Source organism: Pleurodeles waltl, chromosome 7 (genome assembly GCF_031143425.1).
Source record: "Pleurodeles waltl isolate 20211129_DDA chromosome 7, aPleWal1.hap1.20221129, whole genome shotgun sequence".
NCBI classification, from domain to species: domain Eukaryota; kingdom Metazoa; phylum Chordata; class Amphibia; order Caudata; family Salamandridae; genus Pleurodeles; species Pleurodeles waltl.
This window is the reverse complement of record NC_090446.1, coordinates 493,148,372-493,175,266: the sequence shown is the minus strand read 5'-3', so window position 1 is coordinate 493,175,266 and position 26,895 is coordinate 493,148,372. Positions and strand designations below refer to the sequence as shown.

Here is a 26,895-nt window from a genome sequence, read left to right as displayed (position 1 = left end):
CACAGCCTTAGACTGGGGCGAATTACCCATACTGCTCCGGGAGTTGTTATTAGTACCTATACTAAAATCTGGCGAAAAATTGACCCACCCATCATCATACCAGCCAAGAGCTATTCTAGGGTTGGACTATAAAATTCTGGGTAAGCTACGGGCGGACCGATATGTAAGGATACTTCCAGACTGTATCCACATCGATCAGAATGGTTTCATGTTTGGGCCGTAGTACATCCCAGAACACTTGACGACTGTTTCGTATCCAAGACCAGGTTCAAGGGCATTTCCCCTTTGCAGCTTGCCTGATACTCGACCTAGAGAAGCCATTTGAATCCCTATCATGGCACTACTAGGTTTGGAATAGGGCTATATCAGTTGTCGTACACATGCTGACTTTACACCAACCCCACATCCCATGTTCGCTTGGGGCATTGCATCTCAGACCCGTTTCCAATGAGTAGAGGGACCGTACAGGGCTGCCCCCTCTCTCCCCTGCTCTTTGCGATTTCCATGGAACCACTGGCTCTACGCCTCCAATGCGAAGGCAGAGACTAAGGGATAACTCTGGAAGTTAGGACCCACACAGTGTCATTATACGCAGATGATCTTCTCATCTACGTGCGAGACTTAACCCACGACCTTGTGCAGATCCGCGCAATCTTGGACAACTTCATCAGGGCCTCCGAGGTGAACTGGGATAAATCCACAATTTACCCATTACACTCTAACCAGCTGCCCCTCCTGACGACTGTTTCGTATCCAAGACCTGGTTCAAGGGCATTTCCCCTTGCAGCTTGCCTGATACTCGACCTAGAGAAGGCATTTGAATCCCTATCATGGCACTACTAGGTTTGGAATAGGGCTATATCTGTTGTCGTACACATGCTGACTTTACACCAACCCCACATCCCATGTTCGCTTGGGGCATTGCATCTCAGCCCCGTTTCCAATGAGTAGAGGGACCGTACAGGGCTGCCCCCTCTCTCCCCTGCTCTTTGCGATTGCCATGGAACCACTGGCACTACGCCTCCAATGCGAAGGCAGAGACTAAGGGATAACTCTGGAAGTTAGGACCCACACAGTGTCATTATACGCAGATGATCTTCTCATCTACGTGCGAGACATAACCCAGGACCTTGTGCCGATCCGCGCAATCTTGGACAACTTCATCAGGGCCTCCGAGGTGAACTGGGATAAATCCACAATTTACCCATTACACTCTAACCAGCTGCCCCTCCTGATATATGTAGGCAACACTCCTCTCCGCTGGCAGGGACCAGATACTCGTTACCTAGGCGTCCGCCTATATCATCCCTCGACAGACATATTTGAAGGAAACCTACGGCTTGTTCTAGCAGGTATTAAATACCAAATGCACTTCTGGCTGTCACTCCCCCTGGCCCCGCTAGGCAAGATAGCGCTCGCAAAAATGATTATATTACCTCACTTGCTCTACTACTTTACTAAACTTCTTATATGCCCCCCTGCTCCTTTTTCAAAGAACTTGACCCACTTCTAGGTGACTTAATTTGGGGTGCTGGGAGACATCGTATGGCCCTTCACAAGCTTCAGCTCCCACTGGACTAAGGAGGATTGGGAGCCCTAGCCTTTGAAGCTTATTATTTAGTGGCACTGCTGCAATGGCTATCTAGATGGACAGATAGCAGACATGTTCAAGAAACCTGCAGCACTAATGACATAATCCCCTCCACTGAGATCCACCGCCTACTCCTCCCACAAACCCTAGCCCCCTCCTTGCAACCCATATAGGTAACTGTAGCGCACACTTGCATATCCAAAATCTACTGTATTGCTCCTACTGCGCTAACTTATGCGCCTGAGCTCACACTAGTGATCAGACTTTTGTATAGTGGCAGTTTTGGTGCCATAAAGAAGCACAGAAGGTTTAGATGCCTACTGCAAAGAGCAAATCTGTATTTTATGTAAATAGTTGAGTACATTAGTAAAGTTAGCCATTACCTTCTCCATAATACAAATGAAATGTATGTGTGGGGGGGCAGCTATGGAGAGATGAAGGGCACTCTTGCTGGGTGGTAGTGAGGGAATCCGAGGAGGAGGAGGACATGGGAGTGGGAGCACCAATAATGATTGCTGGACTGGGCACTAGAGGTGCTAAACACTGTGACAATTGATATGTGACCAGGTGTTTTTTGAGTGTCTTGAAAGAATGTGCTGATTGAGGGTAGAAGCAAAGGTAAGATGACCTCTACTGTTGCACGTATCTCACACACCAGTAATTTTGTGACTGTCTACGTAGGCTAGTGTTTTAGAGCAACTTTTTAGCCAGTAGCAGAGATGGCATTTCATTGAATGACTGCTGCTCACGCCCTCACTCGTGTTATAGAGGACAGCTCTGACATAGGATCAGAGACTGAGACAGCAGATACCGAGACAGCATCTGAGGGATAGGACAATGGCACAGACTCTGGGAGTGATTTTTCAGTTGGAGGAGTCCCATTCGATAACTCCTCTTCCAGTAATTATGAGGGAGGTGATGAGGACAGTCCTGCTGTCCCTTCGCAAGCACAGTCTGTGCAACGGGACCAGTGCTTAATTTGTGCTTGTTGTTTCCGGTGCAGAGCACCGGCACTTTTTTCTGAGGGCCGGCGCTTAGTTTTGTGTCTCCAGCATTTACTGCAAGTAAAAGACACGTGGGGAAGACGGAGGAAGAGAAAAACGAAAAAGCGCCAGAAAAGGGAAAAGCAGGAAGCTGACAGAGTTAGCTGAAGGGACAGCGAGTGGCTATAAATAGAGTGAAGAGGCCTGAGGTGGCTTCAGGATTACACTGCCTCAGTATTATGTGCTCGCACTTTTAATTTCAGCAACCGCGTGTTTAAGAGGAGAGCTTTGAGCACAAGCACCTTTTTATTTACAAATTAAGCAGTGAACGGGACAATAGCGGGTTAGCCCAACTCAGAGAGCAGGTGAATGTGGCGGCAAGCATGTTGTGTTTTGGGGCATTTCCTGTCACGGGCGCTAAGCCTACCCACACAAGTGAGGTACCATTTTTATCAGGAGACTTGCGGGAACGCTGGGTGGAAGGAAATTCGTGGCTCCTCTCAGATTCCAGAACTTTCTGTCACCGAAATGGGAGGAAAAAGTGCTTTTTTGGCCAAATTGTGAGGTTTGCTTAGGATTCTGGGTAACAGAACCTGGTGAGAGCCCCACAAGTCACCTCATCTTGGATTCCGCTAGGTGTCTAGTTTTAAAAAATGCACAGGTTTGGTAGGTTTCCCTATGTGCCGGCTGAGCTAGAGGCCAAAATCTACAGCTAGGCACTTTGCAAAAAACACGTCAGATTTCAATATAAAAATGTGATGTGTCCATGTTGCATTTCCTGTCGCGAGCATTAGGCCTACCTACGCAAGTGAGGTACCATTTTTAATGGGAGACTTGGGGGAACACAGAATAGGAAATGAAGTGTTATTGCCCTTTGTCTTCTCTACATTTTTTCCTTCCAAATGTAAGACAGTGTGTAAAAAAGACGTCTATTTGAGAAATGGCCTGTAAAAACATACAAGTATGGCCACCCTGGAATTCAGAGATGTGCAAATAACCCCTGCTTCTCAACACCTTATCTTATGCCCATTTTGGAAATACAAAGGTTTTCTTGAAACCTATTTTGCACTCTTTATATTTCAGTAAATGGATTGCTGTATACCCGGTATAGAATGAAAACCCATTGCAAGGTGCAGCTCATTTATTGGCTCTGGGTACCTAGGGATCTTGATGAACCTACAAGCCCTATATATCCACACAAACAGAACAGTCCGGCAGATGTAACGGTATATTGCTTTATAAAATCTGACATTGCAGGAAAGAGTTACAGAGTAAAACGGGGAGAAAAATGTCGGTTTTTTTCAGCTAAATTTCAATATTTCTTTATTTCAGCTGTTATTTTCTGTAGGAAAACCTTGTAGGATCTATACAAATAACCCCTTGCTGAATTCAGAATTTTGTCTACTTTTCAGAAATGTTTAGCTTTCCGGGATCCAGCATTGGTTTCACACCCATTCCTGTCACTAACTGGAAGGAGGCTAAAATCACAAAAAATAGTAAAATGGGGTATGTCCCAGTAAAATGCCAAAATTGGGTTGAAAAATGTGGTTTTCTGATTCAAGTCTGCCTGTTCCTGAAAGCTGGGAAGATGGTGATTTTAGCACCACAAACCCTTTGTTGATGCCATTTTTGGGGAAAAAAAACCTAAGCCTTGTTCGGTAGCCCGTTTTTCCTATTTGTTTTTAAAGAAACAAAATTTTAGCTGTATGTTGGCTAATTTCTTGGTCTCCTCCAGGGGAACCCACAAACTCTGGGTATCTTTAGAATAATGTATAATGTATAATGCTAATATTTACCTTTGAAAGTAGTGTTTTGCTTAATTTGCTAAAGCGGAACAGGCATAACAGTGTAAGAGTACACGTTTATCAGTTATATAAATATGGAAATATACCATTTTGCTACTCCATTTAGTCTCAAACCACAAAATAAATATGGATAAATACCAATAAAATGGCCAAAAAATAAATATGACGGAAATGTTAAAAAAATAAATACTCTAAAACTGGAAGCCCTAATTATAATTGAATAATGCAGTCCGACACCATTTTTATTGTTTTTTTTAATCCTGCAGGAGTCCCGCGTGATCGCAGCAAGATTTGCCAATTTGTTTTAGCTTTTGGCCTTGAGGGGTTCCCTCTGGTTCCCCCACATGGGGGCCTATGGAAGCAGGAAATCCCTACCCTGCCCCCTTATATTTGTTTTCATTGAACACTTCAGGACAGTGGACTAAGCCCCGAGTCCTGTAATGGCTGCCAGAAATAATTTTCTCATGTTGCTGGCAGCCAAGCCCTGTGCTCTCTCCCACAGAAGTCTGATTCCCACTGGAGCAAATTGGCCCAATGGAAAAGAGCTCCCTGTGCCAATCAGAACACTCCTTTTTTAAACTGATGCTCCTGCTGAACCAACCCTCCAGGTACAGAAATATTTTTGACCCTTACTTTCTAAAAAACTACTCAACAGATTTATTCCAGATCACTAAAAGCACAATCTGCAAACCGAGATCCTGCAAAATTAGGTGTAATTCGTTCAGCAGATTTTGTGGTAGTGCTTCTTAAAGAAATCAGTAGAAAATGCATGGGGAATTGTGTTTTGATTCCATCCCCTTATTCTTAGCCCTCACTTTACGGATCAACCCAAAACATTCCATGCACAAACTAGTCAAAACGTAGCACCTTTTTGGAAAGTTTTGTAGAAATTCGTCAAATAGGGCCAAAGTTATTTGGAACACAAAATCACTCTCCTGTGGGTAGAACGGCTGACCTAATTATAACTACCCAGGGGTGACTGTCACAGGGTAAGTTTTATATATATATATATATATATATATATATATATATATATATATATATATATGTACATCAATTCACTAAAAAAGAAAGGTTACAGGGACAGTATAGTTAAGTTCAAATTTTACACACACAAAACCCTAGAAATAAATCAGTTATAGTTATACTTATGTCCAGAAGTTATAACTTGTGCCCTTAGGTAACTTTAACTTGCACAAATGTTGCAGTGATATTATCAATGAAGTCATAGAAGATGTTACGATTAATGTAATATATGGGGTAATTAACAGTGCATGGAAAGGGCGCTAGATATAGTTACCCTAGGGCACCAGTTATAGTTTCTGGGGATAAGTAAAACAGATGGCGAGGGCGCGAGTTATAGTTACCTTAGGGCAAGAATTATAGTTACTTGAGATAACTTTAATGTCCCTTTAATCTGTTTTTTTTAAGTGAATTTCAATATTTCTTTTAACGTAAAGTAATTTTAATTAATACATTTATTCCACTGCTTTAGGCTAGGCCCTGTGGCCAACCCGCATAATCACCCAACCCCCATTGCGCAAAGCCTTTGATATTGCACTTGAAAAAGGCAAGGATGAAAACATCTCCATCAAGGATTACTAATAACTTTTCAAAGTGGAAATACAAAGCAAACACATTTGCTTCGCCTTGGCCATGCACATGAAGTTAGGCAGATTAGTACTTTACAGAAATGAAGCTTCAACGTGGCCATCTGCTTTGTTTGTATGTGTAAGTGCTTGCAGCTGAGGTTTAATTTCTGTAAAATGAGCATCGTGCCTGAATGAGTCTTGCCATGAGAATTCATCCGAGTAGAGACCACCGTTTTCTGCCAAGTGTCAACTCAACTGAAATACTTTCTATTGGCTATTTAGTGAGTGCTACCTCCTTAGGTAAATGTATAGAGCATCTCCTACATTACAGCTGCGTAAAGGACGGTGAAGGAAATGTCTCCATTGGCCTTGTGTGTTTGGAACTTTGCCAATGTGATTGTTCCTCGAGCATCTTCATTAAACGATTTTCAAGGTGGAACCATTTTTGTTTTTTCCTAAAGTTGGGTGGACCACGGGGAGCCTTAAGGCCCTCGAAGCCCAGCCGGCTCCCAACTCCTACGGGATCTGGCATTTCTCCTGCAAGCAGGGAGCTGCTTTAAAAGGCAGCTCCCTGCTTGTGGGAGGAATATGTTCATCTGTTTTCCTGAATGCTTTTTTACGTGCAGGAAAAGAGATAAAAACTCTGCGATGGCTCCAAGAGTGGGGGGCCTTGCAGCCTATCTTCATTGTTAAAATGTAGCCATGGTGAAGTGGTGGTCACTGGGGCCAGGGGTCTGCAACAGACCCCTGATTTTAATTTATTACAGTCCCCGGGGCTGCTGGGGGGTTACGTGCCGCCCCCAGCCACTGTTAAAACAATTGTTGCCCCGAGAAGGTGATGGTCCCCCGGGCCTTGGGAGGGGGGGGACGCCTGGCTGCGGCACACTTCATGTTTATAGCTCCAGGAAGGTGGCGGGCCTGGGCGGGTCGCGCGGGCCTTCCCGCATATATCTTTTTCAGTGCCCTAGGGAGGTGGCAGTTCCCAAGGCGCGGTGGTTGCCACTAAGGCACCCTTGCATAATTAATTAATAGTGCCCGGGGAGGTGGCGGTCCCCAGGGCTTTGATAGGATCTATGTGTGGGGCCTCTGGCCAATCCATAGTTCAAGTTCTTACATGGCTTCATGTTGAATTACAGTGCAGTTAGTGCTTAAGGCAGGAAGCCATGTAACAACTTGAACAATGGATTGGCAGTACTAATGCCCTTGATAATGCGTAGCACATCACCCTGCCCAACAACAAATTAAATTCTTTGAGGCAAACAACGGGGATATGTATTTATGTAAATATAATGAAGCGAGAAAGATTCTTTGGAGAGTTAATGTTAAAGAACTGGATGGATGGAACAACACTTACACTTGCAGTATATTATGGTTAATGTGGTTCTCAGTATGTTTCAAAGAATGGGGAGATTCTGTGCAGTGGAAGTGACTTTTGAAATGCCAATGTTGCTAAACCGTCTGATCTCTTTAGATCGAAGTACTGTGCTTTAATGACCCACTAGTTACCAAGTTATATGCATAAATGTTTCGCTCTTTGAGTGACATGACTACCACGTAGGTTAGCTATGTGTTCCACTTAAATTCTTTCTTAACAGTTTATTTGCAATACACTTTAAAGGAAGAGCAACTGACCACTCTGTATTTTCATATGATTACGACCCAGAGAAAGGTCAAAATGTGCCATAAATGGGGACACTGCTGTAAACTTTGCACTTGTATAGCGCACTACTCACCCGTTAGGGTCTCAAGGCGCTGTACTCATACCACTATGGAACCCCTCCTGGCTTTTCCCTGTGAGGTTCCCACTCCTGGGCACCCCCAGGGTGAAGCCAGGCATCCAAGCACTGTTGGGGCCATTGTGGAGATTAAGCAAGCTATTGCCCAGAGTTGCAGAGTGTGACTCATTAATTAGATTAGGCACCGAGGCGAGAATTATCTGGTCCAAGGGAATTGAGCCCAAGACCTGCCGAAGCAGGATTTGAACCCTAGTCTTGAGCCAGATCTCTGCTTCAGGGTCTGCCACTCTAACCATTGTGCCACACTTCTCCACGATGCAATGCAGTGTTATCTGATGAATGAACTCCAAGTTGCAATAAAAGCAATTGCAATCTGGAAATCGTCAGATGGTGGGCTTGTTTATGCTGCCGGGCGCAGGAGCATGTGTTCTTTTTTAAATATACAGGTCACCACTAGGTAGTTATAGTTAGGACCTACTTTCTATAGAAAAAAAAACTCCTGGTCGCGTGCTGAGATCCGATTGGCAGCCAATACGTCAACAAGGAAGTGTTGGCAGCCATCTTGAGAGTTAGCTGAAAAAAGTAAAATAAATGAGAAAAGGGGCCAGGCTAGGGACACCCTGACCCCTTAGCTCTGGTGCTGGGGTCCCAAAGGGACACCCCAGGGCTTAAAAAGCTTTCTTTGAAAACATTTTCGGTGTGGATCCATTGAAAAAAAAGTGTGGGCTCTACACTTGTTTGTATTTTAAGTGAATTTCTATGGTTTTTAAATTCTATTTCCTAACTATAATGCTCTTGTTTTTTTCAGTGAAAAAAATATATATATTCACTGAAGAAAACAAAGGTTACAGGGCCCTTATACTTAGGGCCACATTTCAAATGTACCAAACCATAGAAATGCACCTGTTAGAGTTATCTCCAGTAACTATCCCACACATGGGCTATGTCCCAATCGCTGCAACACAGTTCTTTTGCACATGGTGGCCCCTCCTGCCATACAGGGTTGCCAACTTCCACAATGCTGCACACGGGTGAAGGCCCGATCGATGCAGCACTTGTCTTTGGTGTACAGTGGCTCCTCCTGGCATACAGGGTAAACAAACTCACAACGTAGCACACAGGCGACGGTCTGATCAGTGCAGCACTTGTCCTTGCTGCACGGTGACCCCACCTGGAATATGGGGTTGCAAAACTCACAGTGTTGGGCATGGGTGATGGCCCAATTGGTGCAGCACTTGTCCTTGGTGCTCAGCGGCCCCTTCTGGCATACCAGGTCGCCAAACTCACAACGTGGCACATGGGCAATGGCGTGATTGATGCATCACTGCTCCTCACATCTCGTTCAGGGTCCCCATACATTGGGGCTCCACCTCTGCATCTCGCTTCCTCCAACACGCTCCTCTCCCACACAGGCACATCGGTCTTGGCGAGCAGGCAGGTACTGGTGCTTTAGGCTCCAGGGCAGGTGGTCTTGGTTTCCTTGGGTGATGTCCCCTCACCCAGCAGGGAGAATAGCAGGCAGTGCCCCTAATTCCAGTCATAGGCAGAATTTTTGCAGAGCTTCCCCTCCTTATGCAGCAGGACTGACTGCTCAGCAGATGATGAGTTGGGGGTCTCTGACTCCCCTACTTATAGTTCGTGTCCAGACATCAAAGTTGATTTAGGGTCTGGAACTTTGAGGTTTTATCATGGGGACTCTGCTTATTTGAAATGGATCATTTCCCCCTTCATCGTCTTCTTGAAAGGATGCCTGTCACAGCCTACTAAGCTGATCTGGTTAACTCACCACAAGATTCATGGGAGTGACCAGAGTTCACACCTGGATGTCAGCCACAGTGATAAATGCATCAAAGGTCAATCCTCAGCCCTAAGCCCTACCGTTTATGATTCTCTTATCTCCCACGTCCCAGTCTCCCTCTTCCTGGGACGTGCCCATGCCCCTTCCATGTGATCTGTCACTGAATAACAGATCCCTTTGAAATGAGGGAGAGCCTGGCTCTCCCATCCCCCAGTGCTTGACCCACCCAGCAGCAATATACAACTCTTCCTGGGGGGGGGGGGAGTCCTCTCCTTCCCTACGTTTTCACCAGGCAGGCCTGGGCTTCCCAAACTGAAACCCAGAGTCCGAATGTAATGTACCAGTGTAGGTACTTCTGCACTCAAAGTACATTCACAGCGCACTCCACTGTCTAGTACTGTTGTGCCCATGTACTATGCTACTACCAGCATTCCCACATGCAGCACATGCTCTCATTCTGTGCACATTTTTCAGTACTACGGTCTCTGTACTGCACACACACTGCTAGTGCACATACATTTACCTATGTGCACTCTGTTCCCCACTGCACCCTTTGTGTAGTGTGTCTTGCAATCTCAAATGGAAATGCATTCAGCACATGCTTTCATCACACACTCACTTCCACATCAACCTGATGTAGGCCAAGGGTGAGTTAAGCACACAGCAGCAGAACTTTTAAAACGGTGAGTGAGCCTGTAGGCCTTTATTGACACAGGGTGAAAAGGAACTGTTCACTACTAGTGATTACTGCCGCCACCATTCTTGTGCTTTTTAACTCCTGCTAAAAGCAGTAGCCTTCCAGCACTATGAGGGTAGTGCTTTCGGTGCTCCTCCTTGTCCAATAAGAACCGCAATTTGTGAGACAGGCCTATGCCATTATGCACATGCATGATCTGTGTTTGCCTATGACAAAAAAAGCCAGCATTAGGGTTCCAGACAACAATACAGTTGGGCACTCAGGGTAAGGGTACATGTCTTCACAATGCAGAGAACTTCTCCATCCCAGCACCCGCAAAAAACATCAAGTGAAATGAGATAGTCTCTTTATTTTTTTAACACACAGAAGTGTTTTGCCTTAATATATCAGATAATGTTTTTACCACACACACACCCTGAACTCATTTATCGGTGCTCTCATGTGTGATAATGAAGAAAAAGGAGGCTTTGTAAAATAAAGCATTTTCCTACAATTACACAATTTGGTCAAGTAGGGAAGCCAGGACTGGTCCCAAGTTTTCTGGTTTTACATTATGCAATTCTCCCCTCTAGATGACTAGTCTACTTCTCTCCTATTTAACACCAAAAGTTTATGCTTTGCTTATAATTGTTGGCTCATGATACCGAAGTGTGGGTAGCAGTCAGAAGCCACATTAAAGCTCAGCTCATTTAGATATGAGGGTCGAAGAAGACCTCGAGCCAAGACGGAGCCAGGTCTCTGGCACTAGCCTATACACACACACACATATATATATATATATATATCTATATCTATATATATATATATACACACATATATATATGTTCGATGGCATGTGTAGCTGCAGATACACATGCTGTGCATTATCCTGCCATCTAGTGTTGGGCTCGGAGTGTTACAAGTTGTTTTTCATCGAAGAAGTCTTTTTGAGTCACGAGACCGAGGGACTCCTCCCTTTCGGCTCCATTGCGCATGGGTGTCGACTCCATCTTAGATTGTTTTCTTTCTGCCATCGGGTTCAGACGTGTTCCTCTTCGCTCCGTATTTCGAATCGGGAAAGTTAGCTAAACATCGAAAATTCGACGGTATTGTTCGTGCTCAGTACCGGTTTAGTGTATAGTATATCGACACCGTTAGTAGAAGCGCTTCCACTCCTTAGCGGGGCCTGGTCGGCTCGACCGCGTCCATCATCGAAGCTAATGGACCGGACCCCCTTCCGCTTCTGTCCGAGGTGCCACGCGAAGTATCCTTATACAGACCAACACTTGGTCTGTAATCTGTGTCTAGCACCGGAACACAGGGAGGATAGTTGCGAGGCCTTTGGGCATTTCGATCGAAAAAGATCCTACGCGATCGAAGAGCCAGAAGACTACAAATGGCGTCCACACCAAGAGAACAGATCGACGTTGAAGAGAAGGAAAGAATCTCCATCCAGGAAACGGACTCAGACGACTCCGAAAGTGAGCAACCGGCGACAGCGCAGAAAACCGTGAGTAAGACTGCCCCGTCCAAGACTCAAACCAAGATAGTAAAGGCCAAGGGGATGCCACCGCCAGCAGGCCATGGCTTAACCCAGCGAAAAGACGGTGACCAAACATCGGCACCGAAAAAGGCCACACAACTGCCGAAGACATCTGACTCCGGTCGAGATTCAGGCTCCGAACCATCTCGGCACCAAGAGTTCGACACACCCAGGGTGAAGAAAGTTACCTCGAAACCGAAAAAGACTGTTTCGAAACCTTCGGTCCCGAAAAAAGCAGCCTTGGAGCCGAAATTAGGCTCTTAAACAGAAGAGCAAGGACTTTCCGGCCAAATGCATGAACATAGATTTGAGCAGGAAATAAGTATGGGGGAACCAGACCATACCCAAAGGAGGCTGCATATCCAGAAAGAGACTGGAAAAATTCAAACTCTTCCTCCAATTAAAATCAAAAGAAAGCTGGCATTTCAGGAGTCAGAAATGCAGCCAAAGGCAAAGGTGGCAAGAGATAAAACACCACCACCAAGGTTTTCGCCACAGCCTTCTCCACTACATTCACCACAGCTGTCCCCGGTACCAACACCCCCAAGGCAGTCACCGACACATACAGGGATGACACAGGATGACCCGGATGCATGGGACTTATATGATGCACCGGTATCCGACAACAGTCCTGATTGTTACCCAACAAGGCCGTCACCTCCAGAGGACAGTACTGCATACACGCAGGTACTATCAAGGGCCACTACATTCCACAATGTAGCAATGCATTCGGAGCCAATAGAGGATGATTTCCTATTTAACACCTTGGCATCCACCCACAGTTCCTACCAAAGTCTGCCAATGCTCCCAGGCATGCTCAAGCACGCAAAACAGGTCTTCCAGGACCCAGTGAAGGGAAGGGCTATCACGCCTAAGGTGGAGAAAAAATACAAACCTCCCCCAACGGACCCTGTCTTTATAACACAGCAACTAACACCAGATTCGGTGGTCGTGGGAGCAGCAAGAAAGAGGGCAAACTCAATCATCAGGAGACGCACCACCGCCTGACAAAGAGAGTAGGAAGTTCGATGCAGCGGGCAAACGAGTGGCAACACAGGCAGCCAATCAATGGCGGATTGCAAACTTGCAGGCCCTACTGGCTCGCTACGACAGGGCACACTGGGACGAGATGCAACACATTATACAGCACTTGCCCAAAAAACACCAGAAATGTGCCTAACAGGTTGTTGAAGAAGGACAAGCAATTTCCAACAACCAGATAAGATCCGCATTGGACTCGGCAGACACAGCAGCACGGACAGTCAACACTGCAGTAACCATTCGCAGGCATGCATGGTTACAGAGCTCAGGGTTCAAACCCGAAATCCAGAAAGCTGTGTTGAACATGCCTTTTATCCAGGAACAATTGTTTGGGCTGGAGGTGGACACAGCAATTGAGAAATTAAAGAAGGACACAGACACGGCCAAAGCCATGGGCGCGCTCTACTCTCCACAAAGCAGAGGCACTTTTAGAAAGCCACAATTTAGAGGGGGGTTTCATACGCAAACACCAGAGCCTTCCACCTCACAAACCAGACCCACCTATCAGGGGCAATACCAGAGAGGAGGGTTTCGAGGCTCATACAAGGGAGGACAATTGCCAAGAGCTAGTGGAAAATTCCAAAGCCCTAAAACAAGTCAAACCAAACAGTGACTTCAACGTCACAAACCCCCAACACTTAACACCAGTGGGGGGGAGACTTACTGCATACTACAAAAACTGGACAAGCATAACTACAGACGCATGGGTCCTAGCCATTATCCAACATGGTTATTGCATAGAATTCATAAATTTCCCACCAGATGTGCCCCCAAGAGCACACAATATGTCCAAACAACACTTAGACCTGTTACAACTAGAAGTCCAAGCATTGTTACAAAAACAAGCAATAGAATTAGTACCCAACCATCAAAAAGGAACAGGTGCCTACTCACAAAATTTCCTAATTCCAAAGAAGGACAAAATGTTGAGACCCATATTAGACCTCAGAACGCTGAATCTCTACATCAAATCAGATCACTTCCACATGGTAACACTTCAAGACGTGATTCCCTTGCTCAAAAAACAGGACTACATGTCAACGTTAGATCTCAAGGATGCATATTTTCACATACCCATACATCCTTCGCACAGAAAATACTTAAGGTTTGTAATACACGGCGTGCGTTATCAATTCAAGGTGTTACCGTTCGGGATAACAACAGCCCCAAGGGTATTCACAAAATGCCTAGCAGTAGTAGCCGCTCATATAAGGAGACACCACATGCACGTATTCCCATACTTAGACGATTGGTTAATAAAAACCAGCACACAACAACAGTGTCTTCTTCACACGCAATACGTTATAGAAAGTCTACACAACCTAGGGTTTTCTATAAATTACCAAAAATCACATCTGCTGCCATCCCAGATATAGCAATACTTGGGAGCAACACTCAACACAGAAAAAGCAATTGCCACTCCAAGTCCACAAAGAGTAAAAGCGTTCCAAAATATAGCATTAAACATGTAGCCAAACCAAAACTACCAAGTGAGGTTTGTAATGAAACTTCTAGGCATGATGTCTTCATGCATAGCCATTGTCCCAAACGCAGGATTACACATGCGGGCCTTACAACAGTGTCTGTCAAAACAATGGACACAAGCCCAGGGTCAACTCCAAGATCTAGTGTTGGTAGACCGCCAGACACACTTCTCGCTTCAATGGTGGAACCCTATAAATTTAAACCAAGGGTGGCCATTCCAAGACCCAGTGCCTCAAGACGTGATCACAACAGATGCTTCCATGATGGGGTGGGGAGCACACCTCAACCAGCACAGTATACATGAACAATGGGACAATCAACAACAACTACACATAAATCATTTAGAACTGTTGGCAGTGTTTCTAGCATTAAAAGCATTTCAACCACTGATAGCTCACAAACACATTCTTGTCAAAACCGACAACATAACGACAATGTATTGCCTCAACAAACAAGGAGGGACACACTCGTCACAACTGTGTCTCTTAGCACAAAAAAATTGGCATTGGGCAATTCACAGTCACATTCGCCTAATAGCACAATACATCCCAGGCATTCAAAACCAGTTAGCCGACAATCTCAGTCGAGATCACCAACAAACACACGAATGGGAAATTCATCCCCAGATCCTACAAGATTACTTTTGACGCTGGGGAACACCAAAGATAGACCTATTCGCAACAAAAGAAAACGCAAAATGCCAAAACTTTGCATCCAGGTACCCACACCCTCAGTCCAAGGGCAATGCGTTATGGATCAGTTGGTCAGGGATATTTGCTTACGCTTTTCCCCCTCTCCCACTCATTCCTTATCTGGTAAACAAACTAAGTCAAAACAGACTCAAACTAATACTCATAGCACCAACCTGGGCTCGCCAACCCTGGTACACAACACTGCTGGACCTATCAGTAGTACCTCACGTCAAATTACCAATCAGGCCAGATCTGTTAACTCAACACAATCATCAGATCAGACACCCAAAACCAGCATCGCTCAATGTAGCAATCTGGTTCCTGAAGTCTTAGAATTTGGACACTTAGACTACACACAAGAATGTATGGAGGTCATTAAACAAGCTAGGATACCTACTACAAGACATTGTTATGCAAACAAATGGAAAAGATTTGTTTACTACTGCCACAATAATCAAATTCAACCACTACATGCTTCCGCAAAAGACATTGTAAGTTACTTATTACACTTACAAAAGTCTAAACTAGCATTCTCTTCTATTAAAATACATCTCACAGCAATATCTGCCTATCTGCAGATTACACATTCAACATCGCTTTTTAGAATCCCAGTCATCAAAGCATTTATGGAGGGATTAAAAAGAATCATACCCCCGAAAACACCACCAGTACCTTCGTGGAACCTTAATATTGTATTAACACGACTCATGGGACCACCATTTGAACCCATGCACTCTTGTGAAATGCAATACTTAACTTGGAAGGTAGCCTTTCTCATAACTATCACATCACTTAGAAGAGTAAGTGAGATACAAGCATTTACTATACAAGAACCCTTTATACAAATACATAAACATAAAGTGGTTCTCCGTACAAATCCCAAATTCTTACCAAAGGTTATATCATCATTCCACCTAAACCAAACAGTGGAACTCCCGGTCTTCTTTCCACAACCAGACTCAGTAGCCGAAAGAGCCTTACATACATTAGACATAAAAAGAGCACTAACGTATTACATTGACAGAACAAAACAGTTTCGCAAAACAAAACAATTGTTTGTAGCCTTCCAAAAACCTCATGCAGGAAATCCTATATCCAAGCAAGACATTGCCAGATGGATAGTGAAGTGTATTCAAACTTGCTATATCAAAGCAAAAAGAGATCTACCTATTACACCAAGAGCGCATTCCACTAGGAAAAAAGGCGCCACAATGGCTTTTCTAGGAAATATACCTATGACAGAAATTTGTAAGGCAGCCACAGGGTCTACGCCTCATACATTCACAAAACATTACTGTGTAGATGTGTTAACAACACAACAGTAGGACAGGCTGTATTACGAACATTATTTCAAACAACTTCAACTCCTACAGGCTAAGCCACCGCTTTTTCGGGGAGATTACTGCTTATTAGTCTATGCACTGCATGTGTATCTGCAGCTACACATGCCATCGAACGGAAAATGTCACTTACCCAGTGTACATCTGTTCGTGGCATGGGACGCTGCAGATTCACATGCGCCCTCCTACCTCCCCGGGAGCCTGTAGCAGTTATAAGTTGAATGAAAATTGTAAATTTGTAAATAAATACTATTTTAATACACATTATGTACATACATACTTACTCCATTGCATGGGCACATTTAGTATATTCACAACTCCTACCTCACCCTCTGCGGGGAAAACAATCTAAGATGGAGTCGACGCACATGTGCAATGGAGCCGAAAGGGAGGGGTCCCTCGGTCTCGTGACTCGAAAAGACTTCTTCGAAGAAAAACAACTTGTAACACTCCGAGGCCAACACTAGATGGCAGGATAATGCACAGCATGTGAATCTGCTGCGTCCCATGCCACGAACAGATGTACACTGGGTAAGTGACATTTTCCATATATATATATATATATATATATATACTCCTTTGATATCGCTCGAAAGTCCGCGCCTAGTACGGCAGCCAGAGGCGGGGTAGCGAACCCCTGTAAATTTCACAACCGTTCCTTCTTCATAAGGAAAACACCTCGGTCACAGGCTGCCTTGGAATTCCGTTTATTTTACTCGTAATGGCAAATAAACAAAAGAAAAACAAAAGTTCACCCAGCGCTTTCAGGAATCATTATACAGTACAGTACATTATGTGCATCCTCATACACAGCTTTTAGCCTTATCACAACACTAAGGATAACCGCTAATTAATCAAATGAATAGCTAATTCTTCATCCTTATTCAATCCTACTGGTTCCATAGTGTTAAGGCCAATAATTAAACGTAATTCTAACTTTCTTAGTTCCAGTGTTCTATTACCTCCTCTCTCACTTAACATCATCCTCTCCAGAACCACAAATTTTAATTTATTAGTGTTCTGCTCATGATATTGTTTAAAATACCTTGCTACTGGATAGGATTTATCTTCATTTTTTTATGGTCCTCATATGTTCCAGTATTCTTTTCTTTACCATATGGATAGTACTTCCTATGTAAAACGTATTACAGGGACACTTCAGTGCATATATACAATAATCAGAATTGTATGTTACATGTTTTCTAATTTCGAAAGGTTTAAGGACTCCTGGGAATTTAGGCTCTTTTCAGTTTTCACTATACTTGCAGGTCTTACATTTCCCACAAATAAAAAAAACCTTCAATATATATATATATATATATATATATATATATATATATATATATATATATATATATATAACGTACCTACATGTGGAGTACTTTTCTTAACACTTACCTTCATGATATTGTGTTAGTCGGTATTCTGGCTATGTTATTTTTATAGGACGATATTTAAAACTCAGTATTTAGGTGGAATACTCTTGATTGGGCCTTGAATTTTATGCATCTGTCTGATGCTATCATTTCTGGAATGGAACATGCTAATAGAGACCTGCTAATAGAGACCTTTTTCGGTAACCCTTTCCAGGAAGGTTGGATTTGTTTGCTCAGTGTCATATGTGTTAATACATGTTTATTTTAGCTATTGAGGAAGTTATTGAGAAGTTCTTTTCTTTGTGAAGACTGAACGCTATCTCCGAGGGCTCCTATGTTATAGAGTGAACACCTCACTCCATGCCATTATGGATATTGTTTCCAGCCCTGTGCTTTAAGCTTACAGATCAATATTTTCAGTTGTGTTAGTCATATCAGTTGAAGAGTAGCACAGCATAACTTCAAAACCCAGAATGCATTAGGTTGCCACCTTAAAGTCCATGGATAGAAACAGTGTCTGTAATGACGTGGAGTGATACGGCCACTCTACCACATACTGTCTCATGTTGTGATGCAGGTGGACACCTTTAAATTCCTTTTCTGAACTTTCCTCCTTGATTTCTCCCTTCCCAGATTGACGGCTCCCAGGTGACGTAACCACAATGTCAAAGCCTCTTCTTATCCAGGGCATGCACCAGGACCTGAGCTGCCCCATCTGCCTCGAGCTCTTCTGCTCGCCAGTGACCTCGGAGTGCGGCCACACTTTCTGCCAGAAGTGTCTGGACGGTCTGCCCAAGGAGGAGGATGGCCAAACCACTGCCTGCCCCACCTGCCATGCGCTGACCCGAGCTGAGTCACTGAAGATCAACCGCCAGCTGCAGCACCTGGTGGAGAGCTTCCAGCAGGTGCCCCGGGACCACTGCGAGGAGCACATGGACCCCTTGAGCGTCTTCTGTGAGCAGGACAAGCAGGTCATCTGCGGTGTGTGCGCCTCGCTGGGAAAACACAAGGGCCACAACATCATCAAGGCAGCCGAAGCCCACCAGAAGATGAAGGTAGTCCTCATCCAGGGCCTCTTTTGATCAATCGCTTCCTCATGAAAGTAAAGGATGTTTAATCAAATGCAAAAAAGCTGATTGAGGGCTCTGAAGGCAGTGCATGATTAGTAACAAAAAGATAACGGATGTCAAAACTGTTGTAAAAAATGTCACGTTTTTACTGTTCTTCTGTGACCCTTCATTCTTTCTTGTCTGCTTTTCTGTAGTCCGCTCTGTTTCAGTGTTCCAAAAGGAAAAATTAGTACCTGTTGTAAAAATGAGTGCCACCACCTGCAAAATCCTACATAACTTAAGCACCGTGTTTATAAGTTCAGGTTCAGGTTGTTAAATGGATATAAATGTATTATAAATTATGAAAACATGTGGGCACCCCGTTGTTATACATGTGCCCAAATATGAAGTCAATAATTTTAATTGGAATTTTACATAATACTTTTGAACCTTATTAAAGAACACTCCACCCTCCCACTCCAAGAACCACAGTGCCCAAGTTATGTTAATCATGTTTCATCTTATCAAGTTACTGAATGAAACCCACATTCACCCTCTTAAGAGCCTCCCTCTCCTCAATTCATGGTGCCTCTCAGCTGGAGGACTTGCCCTCTGTTTGGACAAATAATGCTGTGGCTGTTCTGCATAAATAACAGAAGAACAGGTCGACAAAGCCTCTGATATTGTTTCCCATTCTCCTGCATTTCATTAACCAGTTTTCACATACCAAAAAAGAAACAAGCTTTCTATAACCCTACATGTTATATCCAGGCTCTTCTTTATCTCCCCAGAGTGTGAGAATTACCTACTTTGCTGCCAAGAGAAAGGTGGCAATTGTTTTACTCTTTAGCGCCACACAGAGGACAGGTCTTCTTAGAGGGTGCTCCTAACAGTACGACTCAAGGGTGTCTGGCTAAATTCGATCTGGCTGTTTTGTGGATGCTGCTCAGACTACTTTCTAGTAATTCTGTGGGGACGGCCCATCCCACAAGACATGAACAAACTATCCATTTTCCACACAACTCCTTCCAGCATGGTTTTGAATGTGTCAGATCTATTTGGGGTAGCCTGAGGCAATGTGCACATGTGCAACACTTCAAACAGTAAAACAATGAAAACACCACACAAGAAAATCCCACACCAGGTTGGAATAATAGATCGGAATTTAATAACTAAAACAAGACCATAGCAACAAAAATCCAATTAGTAGAATCGAAGTTATGAATCTTTAAAGAATAAACTGTAAAATAGTCCTTAAAAGCAGAAAACGCCAACAGAGGTTGCTCTGGACTGGGTCAAAGTCAAAAGTTCAGGCTGTGTGCAGATGAGCTACAGCCCCAGATTAGTCCCACTGAAGGTTTACCTTCTCAAGTTTTGTGCAAAGATTCCCATTCGTGTTGGAGAGGGTCAGGAGGAGCAAGGGAAGCATCACGGGCGATAGTTGGCGTGGTGCAAACACCAGGCCGGGCACCGTGGATGGGTGGACTGGAGCTTTGTGTTGGTGGTCCCCTGCGGGCTGTCGATGCTGCTGTGTGAAAAGACAAGCTGGTGGAGGCTTGTGCTGAATTTCAGTGCGAGTGGAACGGTCTCTGTGCGGTCACAAAGAGCCCAAAAGCTTGACTTGAAGAGCACTGAGCCACACCATGGATCTAGGACCTGAGGGGCACCACTTGAGGGTTAGGAACTTGCTGCAGCTGGGACCAGGAGCGAGTTGTGGAGGCTTTTATGTCCCTAAGGTTCAGATCAGGAGGCAAGCAGATTAGCCCTTGAAGCCAGTCTGGGCTCCTGTGTTCATGATGAAGTTGCAGGTCCAGTTCTTCTTCCACAGGCAAGAGGGCAGCAGGTCAGCACGGCAGGGCAGCAGTTCCCTTATAACAAGAGAGTGGCAGTCCTTGTAGCAGCACAGCATTCCTTCTTCATGGCATAGTATCTACAGCTCCAGAAGTATACTGAACTGGTGGTGTGTGAGTTCAAGTGTTTACACCTAAGTTGTGCCTTTGTAATGGGGGAGAAGCTTCTGGAGGTTTCACTTTGAAGTACACAGGTATCCTGCCCTCCCTTTCACAAATTTATTGCGCATGTGATTTTGTAGAATGTTGCAGCTGTTGCAGATTTTTGTGGTACTTTCTATTCTCTACGCTGCTTTGATGTGTGGCGAAGAAGCCCGAATCACCATAAAACAAAAATGGGAAAAATTTCACCAATCCAGGAAAAAAAAGCATTTTGATGTATTTTTGGCTCCTGGGTTTTGCCAAAAAACAAAATAAAAAAACAATAATGATAATTTTCCTGGGCCTAGGCACATAAGGTGTGGACTTTGAAGATGGAAGCAGCAATGCGAATGGTAGCAAAAGAAGAGCAGGTGTCTGAATTTGTCTTGGGCCTGCTCAATAGATTACTGTTGCAGCCATCCTATTCTTTTCCAATACGAACCTGGCATTGTTCCCCATTGGCAGGGAAGGTGTCCAGTAAATGCTGTAGAGCACTTGAAGGTTCTCTTCAGGTGATTATCTTTAGCAATTCAGCTGGTCTTTGTTTATTCTTTTGCTGTAGTCCACTCTGTAGCCTGGTGCTATCAACACTAGCTTGTCATTATTTGAGATTGTCTGTTTAAGGGTTGAGTGGACATGGATTAAATTGTGTGCTTGTCCTGAGCCGATATGTGTTGTACTTGGACCTGTTCAGCAGCATCCACCGAATGATTAGCCTTCATTGGGTGATGATGCAATTCAGGGGCTAGTAGCTGGGATTCAGGCACTGGAATAGTAAGGCCAACTAGGTGTGTTAAGTTCTGAGACGGCTGGCAGAGCTGGGGGAACAACAATGCATTCTGGCTAATTTAAGACTCTACTCCCCCACCAAACCGCTCTTCTTTGGTCAGCAAGCACTAGCCACCAGACCCTGCATACGGAAGACCTCGGGGTGGAAGATCCTTCGCCTACCTCATGGCAAAGAGCTGGAACACCCTGCACCTCTATTCAGGAAGAATCATAAAATCTGGCTCTTCAACTGAATCTCAGAGGACAAACTCCCTTAGTGCCTTGAGACCCTTACGGGTGAATAGTTGCACTCTATAAACCCTGATTTGATTTGCTGCTTTAGGATACTAGAGTTCTGCCTGGCCCTGTCCCCGCTCTCCTCCAAGAAAACCACATATTTACTTTTTCATCCATGTACTGTAGCATTTGTATAATGCCACATACTCCTAATAATTTGCAAATGGCTTGTGAGTGCCTAAGTGACAAGGCACTCTATTTGTAGCGCAGGGATAGTAGACTGTGGGTAAATAAAATGGCCAATGTAGATAGCATTTGGATCATGGAAGGAGCTTACCTTCAGTCTCCTCTAGAATGTAAAGATAGATAGTGTCTATCCGTAGGACACAGTGAGTGAGTATTAACTCTGGCATAGGTGATGCATAAATCTAGAATGTCAGCTTATGGGGCAAGTCAATTCCAAGTACATACTTTGAGAGGCATTTTGGTTTGTGAGGCTTCCACTGTTATTGGCATGTCAAAGGGTTGGAGACTTCAGGCCCGACTTTGTAGCAGACTCTTTTTTTTCCTTAGGGACTTCACTGATGTTCACTAGTTGAGGTCACCAGGGGAAGGGCAAATTGACTGATCTGCCATCATGGGTTTATCCTCTGGCTTAGCAGCGTGAAAAATGGCAAACACCAGATACAAGAGAGAATACAGAGTTACTCTCAGAGACCTAACCTCCCTTTTCACATAGGATATTGGACCTAATGAGAGAAACATTGGCATAAGTCCTGAAGTAACAAAAAACACAGAAGAGTGAGAAGAAAAGCAGCATAGAACTCTCCAGGTACCCTGAAGGAAGACAGCTGTATTGCTGGAATATTTAAAAGGGAATGTCGATTTGACAGCTGAAGAACCTCAATCTAACACCAGTGACTTGCTTATCTTCCACCCACGTAATCTACATTTTCAGCTAACCTCCCAAATCACCCCCAAAGAGAAGGACCTGACTTTCTATGAATGGAGAGTCTAGGACATAGGGCTGGTCCTGAAGTGGATGTTCCCTTTATATACAGGTGGACCAATATTTTTCTATCTGGCTTGGACCTCTTCCATTACTTGCAGCAATGTCTTCCTCTGTGATACCAAAGAGATCAAGCGCAACAATGCCCTGCCCAAGTCCTATGTGGAAATGCACTTATGCTCTGTCTTGGGCTATGCTACTTAACGTCTCTCAATCTTTGGCAAAAGCCAAATGTTCTCTATATCTTTGGAGGAATGGTAGGGATGATCTTTCTCTCCAAGATGAAAGCTCAGACTTGCTTTCTTTTGGATGAGCCTATGATAGTGTTAGTTAAGAGGTCATAGGTATGGTGTCGGTGGCGGTGGGATTCCAAATAAGGATTAGGGACATAAGGTGGATTGTATTCAGAAGGAACATTTGTTAATACTTCCCCTCTTCAGCAAGCAATGGAGCATAAGCTGCATGCTGCACAAAGCATTCAAGATTAGGAATCACATCCTACCAAATCTTCACCTGCTTCTAAAGGCCCTTTGATTCTTCCTCCACTCACATATTGCCATAATTTGCCTATCCTAAATCCTCCAAATATTCCAGGGGTGCTTCTAGAGGAAATCATTGGACTCTCATTTAATAGGTGCACAGTCTCTATTAATTTCCATATGATATTGGGAATATTCAATGACACTTAATTGCTTTAGATGCAGTCCAAGGATACCACACCGAAGTTTGGGCAAGCGCTGCTACCTAACAGCTTTTCCATTTGCGCCTCACTATGTTGAAAGGGAGACGTTGAGAGTACTGGTTAGGGGTAGGTTGGCTTTTCCATAATGCTTTGAATGACTCAGTGACTTCCTTTCAAGTTCAGGTCTTCCAAGACGTTCTTCCTGACACCTTTTAGTTTGAAAGGAAGGCCTGTTGCATCTTGTTTCCACTTCTGAGTCCAGAATGGTTAGCTGGATGAAGAGTGGAAACAGAGGCAGAATGACGAAAGCTTCAACTCATACAGAAAAATAAACAATAGGTAAATCCTTCTAGGAATACAGAATATCATAGCAGAAGTTGGAAGAAAACTGGAAGCCTTCTAAAGTGAGCAATGAGTCAAGAGCGCAGTGCATTTGTGACTTACCGAGTGAACTACCTAATTCCCTTTGATACTCAGAATTGACTTGAAACAGGGAAAGAAAAGGAAGTGACATTTCACCATACAAGACTGAGGGTCTGATTTAGATGTTGGCAGAAGGAACACTCTGTCACAAACTTGATGGATATCCTGTCCAGCTTATTACGATTTCCATAGGATATCATGGGTTCGTATTAAGGCAAGCAGGAAATTAGTCACGTTTGTGGCGGAGTATTCCCCTCCACCAAGACCTAAATCAGGCCCTGAGCAGCTCACACTAAAAGCAGATGCCAATAAAGGCAGTAAACTCACCAATGATATATCTGCCTGAAGCATAACTAAACTAAAATGAAAGAATCTCAATTCACAACAGAGTCTGAACTAAGTTGCAGCATTGCCTAACCAATACTGTGAAAAAAGGTTAGAGTTAACTACATCTTCAGTCCGTGAGTGGACCCAACTCTCGGTCAGAACCATGATTCTTAACATCAACCTCAGGATTGTGAAGAGCATTTGCAGGGGCCAAGATACTGAATTCTCTTTTATCTTCTGTGATTCTGGAGCAATCTGATCCGTCAGTCCTGGGAACACGTCAAAGAACAAGCAGTGGGGGAATAGTATAGCCCTTTGTCCACAAAGTGCAGAGCAACTTCGATACGATCATTAACAGGAAGCGTGATATCTTGCACACAAAGATCCATTTCAAGATGGACCCTTTCTGGAGCATATCACTTCCTTGGGGTTTTCAGAGAATTCCTTAGACTGTTAAAGCTGCAGGATGCTTCACTTCACAAACCCTCTAGAGGGCCCTTCAGAGGTTTCTCTGATGTCAGTCCAGTAAATGCATACAAAATGTCTCCTTCCCTGATAGAAATACTCCATAACAAGTTGATTTTAGAATACCCCAATTTAAACAATTAGCTGATCCATTCTCTGTCCTGATCATAGATAGACTTGAATGCAGGGGCAGTGGGCTCACCTTGTAGCTCACAAAAATCATGATTAGCAATGACTAACTAGCTGAAATTCAATCTGGTTAACTTGCAGGATCTCCATATTACTGGCATCATGCCCAGGTTAGGTGTTGCAGTGTTTTTGGCTCCAAATGGAGAAGTCTATAGATAGATAAAACCCAGGTGTGAAAAACTCACATAAGTGTCTCTCTCTTTGGTTTCTTGTGTGAAACTGTATATGCAGGGGCATAGCTTCAAGGGGCTTTCTGAGGTGTTACACTCCTCAAATAAATGCATTCTTGCCCTGGTAGTTGGGTCAGGAAGCCCTGAGTTGGTTGGCTATGTCGCTGTCAGTTTGTTGTGTGCCACAAATCAAAGCCAAAACAGTGACCTTTGACGTAAAACATTAGAGAGGCATAGGGATATACAACTGGTGGCTGAATTTCAAACTGTGAAACCAAATAACTTGGAATAAATACTGGCTTCCCTGCTTGTTCAAACGGTGTGGTCCTAGGGACAACCTGTATTTCATAGAGTCTGTTTTACTTTATTATCACATATGGGACCACATATAAATACTTAAGTTCAGGATGTGCTCTGTGCAAGCTGCACATGCTGCATTTTGTAGGATGATTTGTAGCACTATAATAGCAGTACAGACCTACTACAAAATGCTGTTGACAAACTGTACTTCTGAAATACAACTGTTTTTTAAAGTAGTTCTTAAAAGTGCAGTTTGTGAGTAGCATACTGTAGTAGGTTTGTGGTACTATTGTAGTACTACATAACGTACTACAAAATGCAGATTGTGAATAGGTCCAAGGCCCTTCAGTTTGGTAGCACATGTAAGTCAAACTTTTGGAGTAAATTTGCACTTAGATTTTGTGAATAGCCAAAAAGAAGTAAACTTATTCAAAAGTGTAAATTGCTTAAAAGTGTAAATTACCTTTCTGAATCAGGCCCACATAATGACCAGTTTACCAAAAAATAGTACATCTGCACTCATAGAAGTACTCCTAGAATAGGTGCAAATTTGAGTAACTATGAATTCATAAACATTGACAGTAATAGGCTTGGAAAACGTCATCAGTCTAAGGAAGTTTCTAGGCATACGTCTGGCAATGAAAGACCCAAAAGGTGACGGGATGAATGCTTGCAGTTATTCTAAGCAGTGGCAATTGCTCAGGGCAGCATCCCAACCCACTGTTTTTTACTCACTGTGTCCACCTAATGCAAATCATTACTAACCCTGTTCCACATGGCAACAGTCCTTCCCGTACTTTGGTAATCTCACCTTCCATCCTGAAACCCTCTGCATTTTTAGTTGGAAAATTTGAGATTCACATCCCCCGAATCACACTGAGTAAGCTATGTCTCAGTGCATATGGAGTAACTTTCATAGCACCTTCTACAGTTCTGGAAGTCCTTCTTCCAGGAGTGGCGACCCTGATCCATATCTTGGGTTAATTCTGCCATTCCAGAAGATCATAATATGCCCACATTGCTGGCACATCCACTTTTCTGCCCACGTTTTGCCATTGAACGTACTGCCTGGGGTGCATACATGATTTTTCTACTTTAGGAGGCAAACTTTAGATATATTTCCCTTTGAGTAGACAGAAACAAATCTAATCTATTTTAGACGCCAGCTGAATGCCTTTTTTCATAAATACCTTCCAACCTTTTTCACAAGTCATTGTGAGATTTAAAGGTTTTGTCTTTCTAAAGCGCCACGAAGCATCCTTGTACAAGCACTCTATTGATACACTATACCCTAACACTGCACCCTGAAGCTGGACAGTATATAGAAACCAAGGCGTATGAAGCATTTATTAAAGTGGATGTAAAACTCAGTGCTTGTGGAGGAGTCATTGCAATGATCTATATACACACACTGCAAGGAACAAGGCATAACAGGAAGCAAGCATTATAGCAGGGAACTAAACCAAGACACCTCAGCAAATCAAAGTCATGGGAGGAAAATCAAGACATAGCATGGAAATCAAGACATAGCAGGAAATCAAATCAAGATACAGCAGCGAGCCAACGTCATGCAGGTAAATAAATGTAGACAGAGCAGGGAGCCATAGTCATGACAGGCAACGTAATC

General features: G+C 43.9%; 1 protein-coding gene across 2 annotated transcripts in view; it reads left to right on the top strand.

Moving 5' to 3' along the window:
- The window catches only part of TRIM72 (tripartite motif containing 72), a 96,739-nt gene that overhangs the window by 32,232 nt on the left and 37,612 nt on the right, over positions 1-26,895 (top strand). For both annotated transcript variants that reach the window (XM_069244147.1, XM_069244148.1), the window contains exon 2: positions 18,292-18,713. In XM_069244147.1, coding sequence (XP_069100248.1) covers positions 18,321-18,713 — 393 coding nt within the window. In that variant the 5' untranslated portion in view covers positions 18,292-18,320. The remainder of the gene's footprint in view (positions 1-18,291; positions 18,714-26,895) is intronic.